At 36.4% G+C, this 16182-nt stretch overlaps 1 protein-coding gene across 1 annotated transcript in view; it reads right to left on the bottom strand.

The window, feature by feature from the left end:
• The window catches only part of NSMAF (neutral sphingomyelinase activation associated factor), a 38705-nt gene that overhangs the window by 13650 nt on the left and 8873 nt on the right, over positions 1-16182 (bottom strand). Inside the window, exons 2-15 of the mRNA XM_040695994.2 lie at positions 14584-14673; positions 14408-14486; positions 14252-14319; positions 14128-14164; positions 11121-11171; positions 8591-8662; positions 8159-8206; positions 8007-8059; positions 7383-7512; positions 6352-6423; positions 5420-5528; positions 2380-2556; positions 1415-1494; positions 78-168 (exon numbers count right to left, since the gene is read on the bottom strand). Coding sequence (XP_040551928.1) covers positions 78-168; positions 1415-1494; positions 2380-2556; positions 5420-5528; positions 6352-6423; positions 7383-7512; positions 8007-8059; positions 8159-8206; positions 8591-8662; positions 11121-11171; positions 14128-14164; positions 14252-14319; positions 14408-14486; positions 14584-14673 — 1157 coding nt within the window. The remainder of the gene's footprint in view (positions 1-77; positions 169-1414; positions 1495-2379; positions 2557-5419; positions 5529-6351; positions 6424-7382; positions 7513-8006; positions 8060-8158; positions 8207-8590; positions 8663-11120; positions 11172-14127; positions 14165-14251; positions 14320-14407; positions 14487-14583; positions 14674-16182) is intronic.

Here is a 16182-nt window from a genome sequence, read left to right on the forward strand (position 1 = left end):
AAGTCATATTCTTTCTTCAAACCTTGCCTGCTTCTGAGGCAACTGTCTGAACAGAGAGCACATAAGAGAAATCTTACCAACTCTAACAAGGTAAAACAAAACATAACCCGGGGATGAATAGTGGCTCCCATACATGAACTTAGGTTCTGGCATTTCCTCATAACGTGTCTACAACATAAGAAGGAAGAGAGGTCTGTTTAGCATCAGTGCTCCTGCTTTCTTTCACAACTTTACTCACCATCTCTATAGACTTATTAAAAAAAAAGGAGAGATGAGGGCCACCCATTACATTTCTTTTTCCCAAAGACAAAATACATTTTAAGCACTAATAAGCATGCATATTTAAACAGGTCAGTAAATCAGTAAGGCACAAAGGTTCTTATAACTCCTCATCCAGAATTATCAGGTCTTCAGCTTTTTCCTTCTCTTACTTTCCCCACGCTAAGGCAGTGATATAACTTCAAAGTAGCAAGAACACAGACTCCTGTTTTTGCCTTTCATGTGAAATTTTTTCATGGTTATGGAAGAACATATTGATTGAACTCAATCTGGCACATTTCTTCACAACTTAACCTTTTACAGGTTATCCCTAAAACCTACTATACTCTAAATAAGAAGCCTATTAGTGCAGTAAGTATGAGATAGCTAGCAGTTTGAGGAAACAATCTAATCTTAGAAAGAAATCTTTATTTACTGTTATTGAAAATGTAATAGTGATCATATTCGTACTCTCCACAATCTTAACTGTAAATGATTTGGGAATAGTTAACTTACCATGGCAGAAAATTTTTTTATACAACGAATTGAAAGCAAAGAAATTGAGGACCTTCTAACTCTAATTGTATATTTGACTGCTTATGAAAAGGAATGTCTGCTTATTTTGAGAAATGGAAGAAATTTATGCACTATTATCTGTGTGGAAGCCTCATGATATTCCAATCTCCATGAATCCGTATTTTCTCCCTTTGAAGCACTCTCACTCAAACTGCCTTTTTCTAAAATGGAAATACTTTGCATTGCTACTACTTTGCCATATTTTACATTATGCTTTTTAATCTTTTGCTCTTAAAGATTTATATTTCCAGTTATAGTAGTTATATGACTTGGTGGTTTTATAAAAACCAACCAACCAAACACACAGAACATTTAAAGGTATAACACATACGAATGGTACTAAGAGAGATAAACTAGACTCAAATAATTTGAGATTTTTCACTTGTGAAATCAGTACTGATAAACATCAAACTGAAAACAAATGTGAATTGAAGTTTTATAGGCAAGGTTGTTTCTGATAAGGTTAATAGATGGTTTACAGATCTGCATACTTCCCAAAGGTTGCTTGACAAAGCTTCCTCTATGGCCAACATGCACAAGGCCAAAAGCGTACTACAGATAAAATTCAAGATATACGTACCAATAATCTCTCCAGTCTCTCTTTATTCAGGGCACCAATTGGTTTACTAAGGTCACGGAATGTTTCAGGTTTTGTCAGATCTGGAAAAAACAGACCATGAATCATTCCTGCTAGAAAGGAGTATGTTCTGATCAATACTAAAAACCCAAAAACACCCTAACAATAGAAAAACAACAACAAAATCCACAGAAACATCCAAATTATTTTCTCCCCAACTGGAAAAGAATAAGATTCTTACCATAAGCACATACTTGTATTCTTACTTCCCAGTAGACTTATCTCTAATTTCCTGCTTAATATGGTTAAACATACTTCACAGTTATTGCAACTGACATCATCTGATACAGAAGACATAAGCTACCAGCTGGTAGCCAGCATAGTTTTCTTTCTACTTCTATTCAGCATGCTACAGTTAAAAACCACCAAGCAATCAGACTGCAGTATCTGAGCAGGTGCTTCCTCTACTCCACTGGTTTTAGAGGAATTCAGTCCTCAAGAGGATGAGCTTCCAACACACATTAAAGAAGGCCCTTAAAAAAGAAGCCTACCTAGACACAAGCCTTGTTAACTTCTTTTAACTTGTAATATTAAAAACCTGCCCAAGAACACCTAAATCTTATTCATTTCCATGCATCCACGTTGTTCCATGGGAAGCCATTCTATTGGTTCTTATGCATTTTTTAGAACCACAGGCAGTCTTGGAATGTTCAATACTAATTTTCAAAGTGACTGAACACACACAAAACAGTCTGAAAAGTGAAATTTTCACAGAAAAAGTGGAACAACTGTGGTATTTTTTCCACTGAGCTCCAGAGAAAGAGTAAACGCACATGAAAACATCAAAGGCCAATAATGACATGTGCACCCTATTATACTTGGAACATCATGAGGAGTAACACATTCCTAGTGCCTCCCCCCAGACTGCCAAGGATGATGCACTAACATGTTATCTTGTATACACATACCTAATTCTGTACTAGAGTAGTCTGCTATGATCCAGGGAAATACAGGATACTGGGAGAGATCATTGCAACTCCTATCAGCCAGATTGTTGAGATGAAGCAGATACTGGTAGTTTGATATATGTCCTCGCTGCCATTGCAACATGTAACTCTCAGCTGTATGCTCCGTAATATGATTTTCTAAAATAAAATCAAACATTAAGGGTTTTGAGGTTTGGAGTTCCAGTCATAAAATTTTACAGAGATTAGCATTATTCAAGGTACTATAAAATAATTATTGGTACAGAAGCTTAAAATAAAGTTAGAATTAAGTAGTGATTTTATGTTTCAATACCTGCTATGCTTAGTACATTTTCTAAGACCTGTTCAGATAGGCCTAGAGGAGTATTAAAACTGAATATGCAAACAACGGATGGGAAAGAACCTGACTGTTTATGGAGGTATCAAAAAATATTTGCAGACCATGAACAGTTTTCTTGGCAAAGAGACATCTTTAAAATTTAGAGTTTCTAAAAGCATCTCTGCTAGGAAACAAAAAAATTAAATATATTTTTCTACCGCTCAGCTAAGAATGCCCACAGACAATATAGAAAGGAGCCATGCATGGAAACAGACTCCAGTTTCAGAACAACTAATACAGAGAAACTAGCGGAAGATACAACTTGACCACCGCTCAAGAAAATAGGAACTAGGTACCTGAAGCTTCAATTTAAAGCAGTAAGCAAGGGCTCAAGAAACTCACAACTGCATTCCTCTCTATTCATTGGCTGTAAATAAAAATGTGCCTCTTGACTGTATAACGACCCAGGAGCATTGATTTCATTCTGTACCTCAGTCTTAAGATGAATTTCAAGAGGTTTCTTTGTTGTCTTAATTTTGTTCTGTGATGTGGAGATTTAACAATTGAAATGTGCTTTTTGGTTTTAACTGTTCATGCTACCAATCCAGCACCTCTACAAGTGCCTGAAATAGCAGAACTGAAAGACTCTAATCATGGCAAGAAGCCCTCCAGTCAGCCTCCTCATCAAGTGATCACAGAAAAAAGACATCCTTGCTATGAAAAGTAAATGAAAATACAGTATACTTCTGGTATGCTTCTGCATGCTTGTTTTATGCCTTCTCTGTTACTGACTGCTCTTTCTCCTAGTTGAAGTCTTTAAATATCTCTTACTGCTGTCTCTTGCTGAAAGCTACAACATATTCAGAAACTGAAGAATTGAGTTTTCTACAGAACATAACCATTATTCAAATATTGCCACTAGAATTGCTAAGAAAAGGAATTCAAATTAGCATGTGGTAAGCCTGTTTTGACTAGGAGGGAAAAAACATATTCCAATCCTCATCTTGCCACTGGAAATTCTACAAATAAAAATTGGGAGGACCTTTGAAGAAAGGACCTTCCGCTGACAGTGGCAGCTATTGAGATGTCAAGAACGTTTTTGGGAGTTAAAAACAGTTGAGCTTGCTTTCTAATATCCAATTTCAACAAGTGCCACAAGACAGACCAAAGGACTGTTCCGGAAGGGAATGAAAAAACAAAACACTACCCATTTTTCCACACTCCTGAGCATTTTTTGAAGGAATGCGGTGACCTCTTCGGAAAGTACAGCTAGAATCAAAGAAATTTCCATGGAACTGGAAGCTTTGACTTCATCAGTCCCTACACTTGGAAATTTCATCTTTGGAAAAAAAAATAGATGATAAAGTTATCCAGCAAACAATGTCTGATGTAGTCTAACAGCATACCGTTATTTCAATAACAGAGAAAATCATGTCAGAATCTACTTCCTTTTCAATAAAAAGATGAAAAGACTAAAACAGTGCTAAGGGTAAGTGAATATTCCTTTGTGGATTTTCCACTTTTCACTGAGAACTCTCCAAGAGTTGATGAAGTGGGGAAAACGTTAACTGATACCTAGACAAATTCATTAAAATAGAACTGGAGTTCTGGTACAATAACAAGATAATACAAAATTTATATGAACACTTTCAATTCTGGCAGTAAACATGAGTTCCAACGTTTTGGTCATAGTAGCATTCTAGAAAAAAATCCTAAGTTTTTTTCCTGCATTTCCTCAGCATATCTGCTAGCATTTTGGAATGTTTCTGCTCATGATCTGCAAAAGATGCATTCATTTTCTAGTAAGTAATGAATAAAGGACTTAGTAGAAATAAGAACGTAACTGTTTTAGAAGGGTGGATTTCACCATCTATTGTTGAGCCTGAGGAAAGTTCAGATATTTGTGTGGGCATTTAAAATCCATTTGTTTACAAGAGTTTTCTCCTGTATGGAACACCGCCCCTATGAGGACCAGCTGTTCAGTCTGGAAAAGAGAAGGGCCCAAGGAGACCTAAAATGGCCTTTGAGTATCTAAAGGGAGGCTGTAAGAAAGAAGGGGACAGACTCTTTCGTGGGGTCTGTTGTGACAGGACAAAGGGAAATGGCTACAAACTAAAATGGGAGATTTAAATTGGATATAAGGAAAATGGTTTTTACAATAATGTTAGCAAGGCACTGGAACAGGTAGCCCAGAGATGTGGTGAGTGCTCCATCCCTGGAGACGTTCCCTTGATCTAGTTGCAGATGTCCCTGTTCTCCGCTGGGGAGTTGGACTAGATGGCCTTTAAGAGTCCCTTCCAACTCAAACAATTATAGGATTCTTTACTCAGACTTAATGGGGCAAGAGAGGAATCCACCCATACAAAACATAATTCAGCAGAATCAATCTTATATATTCTTTTCTGTTGAAAATAGGTTTTTGTTTGTTTGTTTTTGAAGGTACATATTAAGTTGCAGATGAAAATAATGAGTTTCACTTCAATAATGTTATCTCAACTTTCACACCCAGCTCTTCAAATACAAACAAAACATGCAACGTTTCAACATGCATTCTGAACTTTGCTTTCTGCTATTAAAAATTCTTATGGCTACTACATCTTTTAATTCTTCCCACAAACCAAGACAGAAAAATCCAGACAAATTTCTCCAGACAAGTTCCTTGCAAGGAACTACAAACTACATTAATAAATAAATGCTGCAAACCTATATATGCTGCAATAAGGTAATAGAGCTCATCTCGATCTTGACAGTTGTAGAATTTCAAGTAGATGTCAGAACATATATCATTTTCTGTGCAAAATACTTCGAGTCCCTTAGAAATTAAAGAGGGAAAAAGTAAATTGAAGGCAGTTACTAACAATCTATAACATTAATGCTTTTACAGAATACTCCAGTTACTACTAATGTCTAAAACTTAGTGCTGGTCACAGTTTTGCATACATACAAGTCTAACATTTCATCTTTCCTACTTCCAACCATGAAAATATTCAATTTATACGCAGTCAAGCAAACAGATTAACAGCTGTTCATAGACAGTCTCTACCAAGCTTACTTAAGGGCAGATAATGTTTTTTTGTTGTTGTCAGTTTGTTTTTTAGTTTAAATGTGTTTTGAGAGAAATGTTTTGTTCAAGTCTGAAATTTCAGCATAAACACTGGAAGCACACAACTGAGGTTTCACTACAGCACTGCCATCATCTCTCAGTCACATCCAGCAGAGTTCATCACTCCACATTAGTTTCAATCTAAACTAGTGATCAGAATCCCTCCACAAATCAATCCAGAGAGAAGATGCACCATGAGAAGGCAATTCATTCTATCCTAAGATAGGTGCTTGAGATAAATAGAATGAATTGCTTCTTGGAAGTACTCCCTTCTCTCCTCCCCTACATCAACTGCTTATGAAGGAAGTTTTTCATCCTTGACAGAATTCACTTTTCCTGTTTTCATCTTTTTGACAACACAGGGAACTAAAACACTTCAAAACTAGAAAGCGTTGAGTGCTGTTCACTATATAATCCATAGTTTTTAAAACTACTTCTGCCTAACAACGCATACAATTTCAACTGGTCCATTTAAGAAACTACATACACAGCATGTTTTGTAAAAAGAAAAAAAAGAAGTATTTGAGCTTACCAGTGGCATTAGACCATGTCTTCTTTTATAGATACGGCGTACATTTTGCAGCGTTATTTGTACTACTGGTTTCTGTAGGGGAAATAGGACAGGGGGATGGAAAAGAAAAGATGGAGATATATGTTCTTCTACCTTAACTTTTCCAGTCAACCTGAAGTTTCACTGAATTAGAGACACTAGGCAATACAAAAGCTATATCCTTCCATATCACATTAGCAGCCAAACAGTGGTTTTAAGCAGCTACTTTAAAAATAAGTTCATCTTTGCTGTAGCTTCTTGTCTGAACAGCAAAGCAGCTTAAGACTAAATAACAATGTATCATCACCCAAATTTGTTGCCAGTAAGAATAATCAAGCAAAAGATGAACAGAACACACAGAACTATATTAAAAATAAGGAAGTCATCGAGTTAGTGGGCAAAACGTTTGCTGATGGTGCCATCTGATGGACAGAAATTGAATAGCAGTCTGTCATAGTAAGTTGCCATAGTAAGTCAGAAGCAGATTTTACTTGTCAGGACATGTTTTTCATATCCTAGAGGTCTGCTAGGACTCCTGCTGCTATTTCTGTGACAAAGTTCCAAAGCAGCAGTCCATCTGTGATTTGCACTCAGTTTTCCATTAGGGAAAGAAACGTTCAGATTTACAGAAAACCTAGCTGCAAACTTTCTAGCTAATACAAAGTGAATGAAAGCTCTCATCAGGCAAGAGAAGCACCACAGAGTAAGATTAGGAACTTAAATTATATGCTACAGAAAGTTATTTTTAAAAAATATTAATGGAGAACAAGCAAAGGATGTTTTGTGCTTTGTCAATTTTAAGAAAGTTAGCTCAGAATAAAACCTCAGAGTACCGAATATAACAAAGCAGCACAAATTACAGGAAAACTAAGGACCTTTTATCAGAAATGAAAATAGTCTTCTTGGAGATGTGCCCCACGTGCATTTAAGAGGAATATTACAAAAAATGGAAACTGTCCATTAGAGGAGCAGTGTGCTCACACCATATGCAAGACCATCTATGAGGCACTTACAGGATATCCATTAAGAGGCTGGAAGTACAAGTTAGCATCAGTAACACACACATGCCCTGGATTAGTCACCAGTGGTGTCACCATTTCTGCTTTACATTCCATACGCAGCGTTTCAGAAATGCTTTGAAATCTACAAGTGAAGAAAGGGAGTAAGTTTACCTCTGGTTCTTACATATGCAGAGCTATCCTTAAATTCTTCACTTTAGTTTATAACTCCGGCACATCTGAACAGGGATGCTTTAAGCACGAAGAAGGTTCTTTGTTGAGAATTCTAACTGGCAGTCCGGGAAGGAAAGTCGTATGCTCTGCTTCATTCTCAGAGCAGTAACCCATTACTACTTAAATTATCTTATACAGTCTTTATTTGGCATATAATTTGAAACAAATGCATGGATAAAGAGAACAGTATGAAGAGAAAAAAAAAAAATGAAAAAAGTAACATGCACACCTTCACAACACAGAATGCCCTATTCTCCATACCAAATTTTTCAGAATATTAAAAAGATAAATCTCCAATTTAGACAACTTGTGCTGCCCAAAAAAGCACCTACTATGTAATGAAGCTGTAGACTAAATAACCAACAGGTAAAAAAAACACTTTCCCGTAAGTTATTAGAAAGATACCTGTTTTTATCAAACGAAGTTCTAGCCAAACGGGATTGCAGTATAGCAGTTATCTAATGTGAAAGAAAAAAATAGGTTAATGTGGTTTATGATTGAAATGCAATTAGAATTTCTTTAGAAACAATAATATTCCGAAATAATCAGATACTTACCATGGCAGCTTGATCTCCCATCTTATCTAGACAAGAAGCCCTGTAGAGCTAAAGGACAGTGAACTAAGTGAAACAGCACTGATGTCTCACACAGATTGAAAGCCTATAGCAACTACGAGGGCATTAGCATTCTTGTTGACTAAAAGAGTACTAGAAGAGCTATTATTATTTCTCTTTAAAGTTGAACATATTCACTCATTTTTGTTGTCAAGTAATTTGCCAATATATCATCATCTTGCATAGTAAAAAGTTAATGAGAGTAGCTTATAACAGATTTTAGAACAAGAAGGTATATTTAGCTGCTGCATTTTCAAAACTAGATACTCCAAGAATTTCACTTTGAGAAAAAATTACTTAAAAATACTTAAAGGAAGCTTCCCATTAAATATCAAAAAAGATGCTGTGGAAAAGTGTGTAGTGATAACCACATACCTGATGTAGAGTTTGCACAACATCTCCTAGTTTCCCGGCTACATCCAGTTGGAATAGGTGTTCTGTTTTACCCTAAAATCAAAAGCATATTTACTACAAAAAAGTAGTTTAAAATACAGTACAATGAAAAAAAAATTAACTAAAATTAAACCTTGTCAAAGTATGTTTCCATAGGTTGCAGTATACATTTGAAAGAACTGTGTAAAACCTGTTACGTTTTTTATTTTATCTTCTTAAATCCAACTTCCCTGTGGTAACCTCCTTGCGCATTCCTTAGTGAGTTACTTAATATAATACAACATAACAGCTTTGAAGCACTCCATTTAATGTAACACCAGCATCTCCAAGTCTAGAACTAATACATGCTCTAAATAGTTTAGCATCACATACACAGGCAAACCATGTAATCATAGGAAGGCACATATTGGAAGGGACCTTAAAGATCACCTAGTTCCAACCTCCTTGCCACTAGCAGGTTTGGCACCCACTCAGTCAGGTGTAAATACAGAACTAATAAGTGCTCTGATTTGTTCATGACACAATACATTTAGACAGCTAACACTTACCATTTTTGGACAAAATATTCCAGGCCATCAACTCTTGAAAGACTTGGCTTTAAAAGCAATCATTCTCAATTACATCAATTGTTTTAAACTGAAATTATTCCAAATGGAATCACAGCATGTTTGGACTATTCACTTACGAAAACCTCAGGAACACCAACCAACACATGTGGTATTCTCATTATTTTCCTGCACAAAGCTTCTCCAGCTCTCTGAAGTGTAATTTCAAAATATTTCTGGTTTTGACTTAAGTCTGTTAAAAATGCACATGGATCAGCTGATAGTAACTCTTACACGTGACTCATCTACAGTGGAGGAGGTTGGGATCCCTTGAAAACCCCTGAGATAGTATAAAACTACATCGACAATTCTGTAGGGTTTTGTTATTTCTTAAGTTAGACTTCTAAAACAGTGATCAGTACATCTACTTCAAGACATAGATCAATGTGGGTATAACTATGAACAACCTAAGAAATAATGAAACTCTAGATGACTGTTAGCATAACGTATGCAGTCTGAGCTGAACTGACAGCAATCCAAGAGTAAAGCATGGTTCAGAAAGCAAACTGTGCCAGATCAACAACAGACAAGATATTCAACAGCAACTTGGATTAAAGCCTCAGTAACATTTCACTGACTATACGTTTTTCCTTTAACAGGAGAAACATGGCTCTCATATCCTAGTGGATGGTCTACAAGGGTCGCTTACAGCCTACAGGATATAAACTGTGGAGAGCAGCTCCCTGTCTAGCTCTCCAGCCCGAAAAGACCACGATTTGGTGTTTTGTAATAGATCTCCAAAAAAAAAATAAAAATCAATGGAAGACACGGAAGCAAAATCATACTACCTGATTCTAGCACAAAGTAAACCATATGGAACAGGAAATGATTCAAGTATACCCAGCAGCAACAAAGAAATACTTGTAAGTGGCTGAAGGCAAACTAGACTTCTTGTTTTACTATGAAGAAACGTAGCTGTGCTTTCGTGAAGGAAGTTGTAATGGTTAACTATTAGGAATTATTTACGTATCTTGACTTTGGACAAACTAAAATGGAGAATTTTCCAAACAGCCCTTCCAATTATTTTCTTTTTCCACTGTGTCAACAATGTCATTGATAATTATGTATTACTTAATAAATCTTGACACTTGGAAGCAAAACAGAGAATATAAGAGAAGAGAAATGAGGTTCTGCATAAAGAATTAGAGGCATGAAGCAAGCAAGGAAAACAAAAATAATAATTAAAAATCATAGTTTAGAAATACCACCAAAACAAACCAAAGTAGTTGTTGAGAATAATTCAGACATCATCTACTGACTCCTTGCTGGCTGTAGTAGCAACATAAGTTTACTGACTTGATCATTCTTGAAACCTTTTACTTGAAGAAACATGGCAAGAAATTTAATTGCCTGCTTCATTTCCAGACTGCGGAAAAAAGTTGGGGCAGAAAGAGTGTTTAAATGACTCTACATTTTCCATTTTGTGTTTGTATCTTCATCTACCTCCCATTTCAGCAGAAAATCCCTCAGTTCTTTACCTTGAAGCCTTCCAACTCAAGAATTTGAGTGGAAGGCAACAGAATCAAGCTCTGGTTTCTGTTGTGAGCAAACCTGATCTGCAATTTCTTTGAACTGTGACCCATTCAGCTGGGAAACATCAATTAAAACTGAAGAGAAACAGTGCCCACTGAATATGAGTGGCCAGTTGTCTGATTGTTGAGCCCACAGAGCAGCACATTGAGGTACCTAGCAAGAGACAAGTCTGCAGCACGTATTCCAACAAATATCACACATGCATTATGAAAGAATTCAGGCACTAGTTTTATCTAATATACACAATTATATATATTTTTGAATTTTTATTGTCATATTCCTCCAATTATAGTTATCTTATTCTTTTATAATGGAGAGTATTGGTCTTCGGAGAATATCAGTTTGCTAAGAATAATGCAAAACTGTATACTTACTCTTATTGTTTTATAGGGCGCAATAACATTTCTTTCTTTAATGAGAAAAACCTGAAAGAGCAACAGACTGTTATGGCTTTTGTCCAAAAACAAACTAACAAATAACCACCTGCCAAAAAAAATAAAACACCACCTCTCCCCCCAGCCATCAATAATAAACGTAAGTCCTGATAAATACAAAGCTAAGAACACTGCTTAAGCAACCAAAATACTAGGTTGCAACATCTTGCTTTAACTACCCTAGATGAACAGCAAAAAAAAAAAACAATGACCTTTTGTAGCTGCTGTGAAAGGGATGAGTGTTCAGTACATTTCACAGGCTTACTTTGATGGTCAATTAGTGAGTTTTTATTCCCATCATATGACCTTCAAGAAGTTGCAAGACTGAAGGCAGTAAGCGCAGCCACCAGCATAACCCCATTCAAAAGAATACTTCTTCCTGCTTTTTTCTGGCAGCTTATGCCCCTGGGATTCTGCTTTGAAGGGACTGCCCCTGCTCACAAAGGGGCCTCACTCTGTGACTGCTGCACGAGCCTTCTCAAATGAGCTCTTTCTACTGCCATTTTGCTTCCAGTTCCAACAGCTATGAATGTCATTTCCTTTCCCATCCTACACGTTACTTTTTAGCAGTTTTGTTTCTTTGATGCTACTCCCAGATCTGGAGAAGATCCTCCACTCAAAAAAAAAAAAACCAACCACCAAAACCAACAAAAAACATACGAAACCACTTTCCTTCATTTCATTCTCTTCACAGCCCCTACAGAAAGGCTTAACAGTTGTCACACTGGTTTGTAGATTATCACCTTATCATTTATTGCCTGAAAGATGCCAAAGCCAAAAATGAGTCATGTTTCACTCTGTCTATAGGAATATATACTTGCGAAAACCTCAGACCTGGATAAGAATCTAAATGGGTATAAGCTCCACAAAACACATCAGACTCCATGACCTACTGTTTTTTGTTCCATGCCTGAGAGACCTGCCCACTCCAACGGCCTTCTAACACAGCAGACATCCACCTACTCCAGACACACGGCTTGCTTAGGCCCAGTGCCTTGGTTTGCTTCCTACAGCAAGCACCAGGCATATGGGTCTGCACCCAAAGGCAAGCAAAAAATACAAAAGCAAACATTTGGTTTGGCCTAGCAAATGAGGGTAAAGTGAGTGGATAGCATCTGCCTGCACAGTAGTAGGACCACAAGCACGAGAGCTGGTCTTTGCCACATGACAACTCACAGTACCAATATGCCAGAAGAAACTAAATGGTACACTCAGCATGCCTCTATAAGTGCTACTTTAAATAATAATTAGCTCCTTTAATCCAATGTCAGCTTTTACAGACCTGAATCAGGACATAAGAAAATCAACCCAGTAAAAGACATGCGCTTTATACTTAGCTCTTACTTCTTGTACAATAATTAAAGACTTCTATGCCAAGACACCCAAATTCCAAATTACATGGGAAAAGTACACAGTACACACCAAAATACATACAGAAGCAGAGCAAAAAAAATTAGCATGTTGTATTAGTTATCTATTTCATAAGACACTTCTCAAACTCTACCTTGAGAAAAATTACTGAAAAATAAGTTTATATAATCCTAAATTACTTCTACTGACTGTATTGTATAGCCATTAGTGTTAAGTTACTTGTTGCATAGAGCAAAGCTTCTCATCCAGCTATGGATTAACACTCTTTTGAGCCTGAATAAAAGGCAAACGTTTCAGATGATCTGATTATTCAATATGTGCACTTTCCTTTAAGACAGAAATTCCACTCAGAAGAAATATCCATAAAGAGGTCATGATTTATCATGAATACAACCTGTGTGTACTTCATACCTGACATACTTTTATACAAAAACACAAGCATGTGTCATCCCATCAAAACATTTCAGAGCACTTCCCCAGTGACAGAAGGATGATGGACACTCTACACTGTGGGACTAACAGTATTTGCCATTTTAAAAATTATTATTTTTTTTTTAACCTTTGTAATGTTTCTATACTCACCTGTTCTGCAGAATATATATTAATATTGTCTGATAGAGGGACGGGTAATAAAAAGGGCAATGACATTAAAGACAATAATTCAGATTTATTATTTTCTTTACCACCTGGAAGTTTACTCAGAATAATCAGAAATGCTTTAAAAAAATAAAATCATTGAATACATAAAAAGCCATGAACACAATGAGCCTTAACTATGCAGTACTCTTCAGAGAAGTAGTTTCAAGATGAAATTAAGTGTACTGATTACTTTAACACAGGCCATGAACTTTTCTAGTGCAAATTAAATTACACGCTTGAGTTCCTTTTTGATTGCCACAGTACTTAACTGAGCAAGGCCACTAAATTCAAGTCTTTTTAAAAAGAAATTTTACAAATTTGCTACAACGTTTAAGACAGTATTTCCCACCCCATTCCAGTTATTTCCTGAAATGAAAACAAACTTTTTTTGAAGCATTGGAACACTTAACCAGCTCCAATTAACCAAAGCTTGAAAGTACATTCTGTTGGTTTTTACTAAGTACAAACACGTTCAAGTCAACTCACAACTGAAACCTGAATCCACGATTCAAGATAGCTACTGAAAATGATTTGGTGGACATATGGTTTATGAAAACATTATACTCTACTGAACTCAAAGAATTAAGATGGCTTTGCCATTACCAATACATGCTACAGAATGAAGAAAACTATATATAACTGTGGCAAGACCAAAACAAAGATGATGAATAACCCGTTTAAGATCTCTCTTTTACTCACTTCTAAAATTGTCCTAAGCTCCATTATAACATGTACAGTGCAGAAAATTCCCTTTAATCAAAGTCTCGTTAATAGAGCCACTAATAGTTTAATGTTTCCAGCATCAACAGCTTCACATTAATGCTAAGATTTGCTTTCAGTCAACTCCTTGTCCTAGAATTCCAGCTCTGAGAAACACCATTAAAGAATACAACTTCTCACATTTATACATTGAAAATCTGGTAAATGCAGCTCTTACCTGATTACACACAACAGAAATCCCTCCAGATGTCTCCCTAAAATGAAAGTAAGACACTTAGAGATGGACATTTCAGCTTTAAAGAGAGTTAAATGCATATATACAGTAACTCAAATTCACATACCGTAAGAATGGGTTATTTGCTTCATTGTCTTCTGGTGCTTTTATACTAACGCAGTCTCTCAATGGTATCTGAAGGAAGTTATAAAAACATATACATATGTGTGTTCCTTAAAAGCAATCTTACTTTCCCATTAAGTTGCAATGTTGCACTGCTTACCTTGATAATGGGTTGGAGACTTTCATCAGGTTCAAAAATGATTGACTTTGAGCAGACTTTTAGAGAACCTCTTATTTTCCTAAAGGAAACAATAAATAAAGAAGTAGTTGCGTATATTTTGCAGATAGGTGAGACTAGAAAGACTCCTGTAATGCACGAATGTAAGACTTTTGTACCTTTCATCTCTGCAACCTTTATTTATGATATGATTAGCTCTGTGTTGTTCGAAGTAATATTCTTCCAGGTTAAGAAGCAGCAGTGAAAACCTACAAATAAATAAACTCAAATTATTCCTTCAAAACCAGAACACCACAGAACAGTTAATATTCTTAACAAAATCTATGAAGTGCACGGGAAACGTTTGCTGTTATCAGTGTCCTGCTTCTCCCTCAACCCCTAAGAGTGAATAAATTACCTTTTATAAGAACAAATCTGTATAGAAATTGTGTGCATGTGATGATGACTGTCTGATGCTCCTCCAGAAGATGTAAACTTTGATATTTAAGGCTTTTCACATCTCAGGTGTGAACTAAAACAGTCAACCTTTTAAAATAATTCATTTAACTCACATCAGTGTAAGCCAGCCAAAATGTGCTGTGACACAAGAGGTGGAGCAGGAACCAACAGCAAAGAACACAGAAGTTAAGGTCTTTCTGAAGCAAAGCCAAGTGACATTGGTTTAAAACGTTAAGCGAAAACCACATGCGTGGTTTTTATAATATGGCTGCATCACTCTACAGATACCCTCTAGTGAAGCATAACCTTCCTCTCTAACCACTTCTTTGCACTTTCTTTGTACCAATGCTTGCTCAAATGCACAGAAAGCCTGTTTATGGACTAATAAACAAACCTCAATCAAAAAAAAAAAAAAAAAAACACCAAAATGAAGTGTGATGTATTTCATTGTAGGACCACTATCATGCCAATACTCTCACAAGGTAAATGCAAATAGACTAGCCTTGATATAATGCAAAACTACATCTTCAAACAGCTTAAACAACTGCTGGAAGTAATTAAATATTTACTAGTAGGGTAAATACATGCTCACCTATGAGTTTCAATGGTAGGGAATGACTGAGTATTGGCACAGCAGGAAGAGTGGAAATGTCTTACGTCCTTCAGTCACACGAACAACAGCTGCTTGTGCATGGGGCTGCCCTGACAGGCAGAAGTACTTACCATTAGTCATATCCATGCTTTGAGCTAAGTTCTGTAATGCATTCGTGAGGTGTTTTACAAGAAATGCTTGTGACAATGCTAATAAATGCCAAGCACCCCCAGAGCAGCATTTCACATTTAAATAACAAGCAGTAAGCGTGTCAAGAGTTCACGAAATGAACTACATACTAAACAGCCTGCTTGTTAAGTAAGCATATTATATACAAGAAAAAAGAGCACTATTGCAAAACTCATCTTGTTTACATAAGTTTTGTGTCATGACTGCATTATGCCAAATAGAAGGTAACAAAAGTTTGCTGTGACTACAAGTAGCAGTGTTCAAATCTGCTTCTCTTCCCAATAGCCCATATCCAAGACACTCTTCTAATTCTCTGTTGCTTTTTCAAGAAGCCTAGCACGTTATCAACACTGCTCCACTCCTGAAAACAAGTATTTTATGATGCCATTAAGAAAACACAGAAGTTACAATGGTATACATCACATCAGCATATCCCATGGTTGCTGGTACTGTATGGTTCTTGAATATCTCCAGTTTCCAATGGAGTTTCAGGGGCTTGGCCTTCACGCATCATTTCTCAGAAGACATAGTATCAGTT

The sequence above is a fragment of the Gallus gallus genome, chromosome 2 (genome assembly GCF_016699485.2).
Source record: "Gallus gallus isolate bGalGal1 chromosome 2, bGalGal1.mat.broiler.GRCg7b, whole genome shotgun sequence".
Classification (NCBI taxonomy): Eukaryota; Metazoa; Chordata; class Aves; order Galliformes; family Phasianidae; genus Gallus; species Gallus gallus.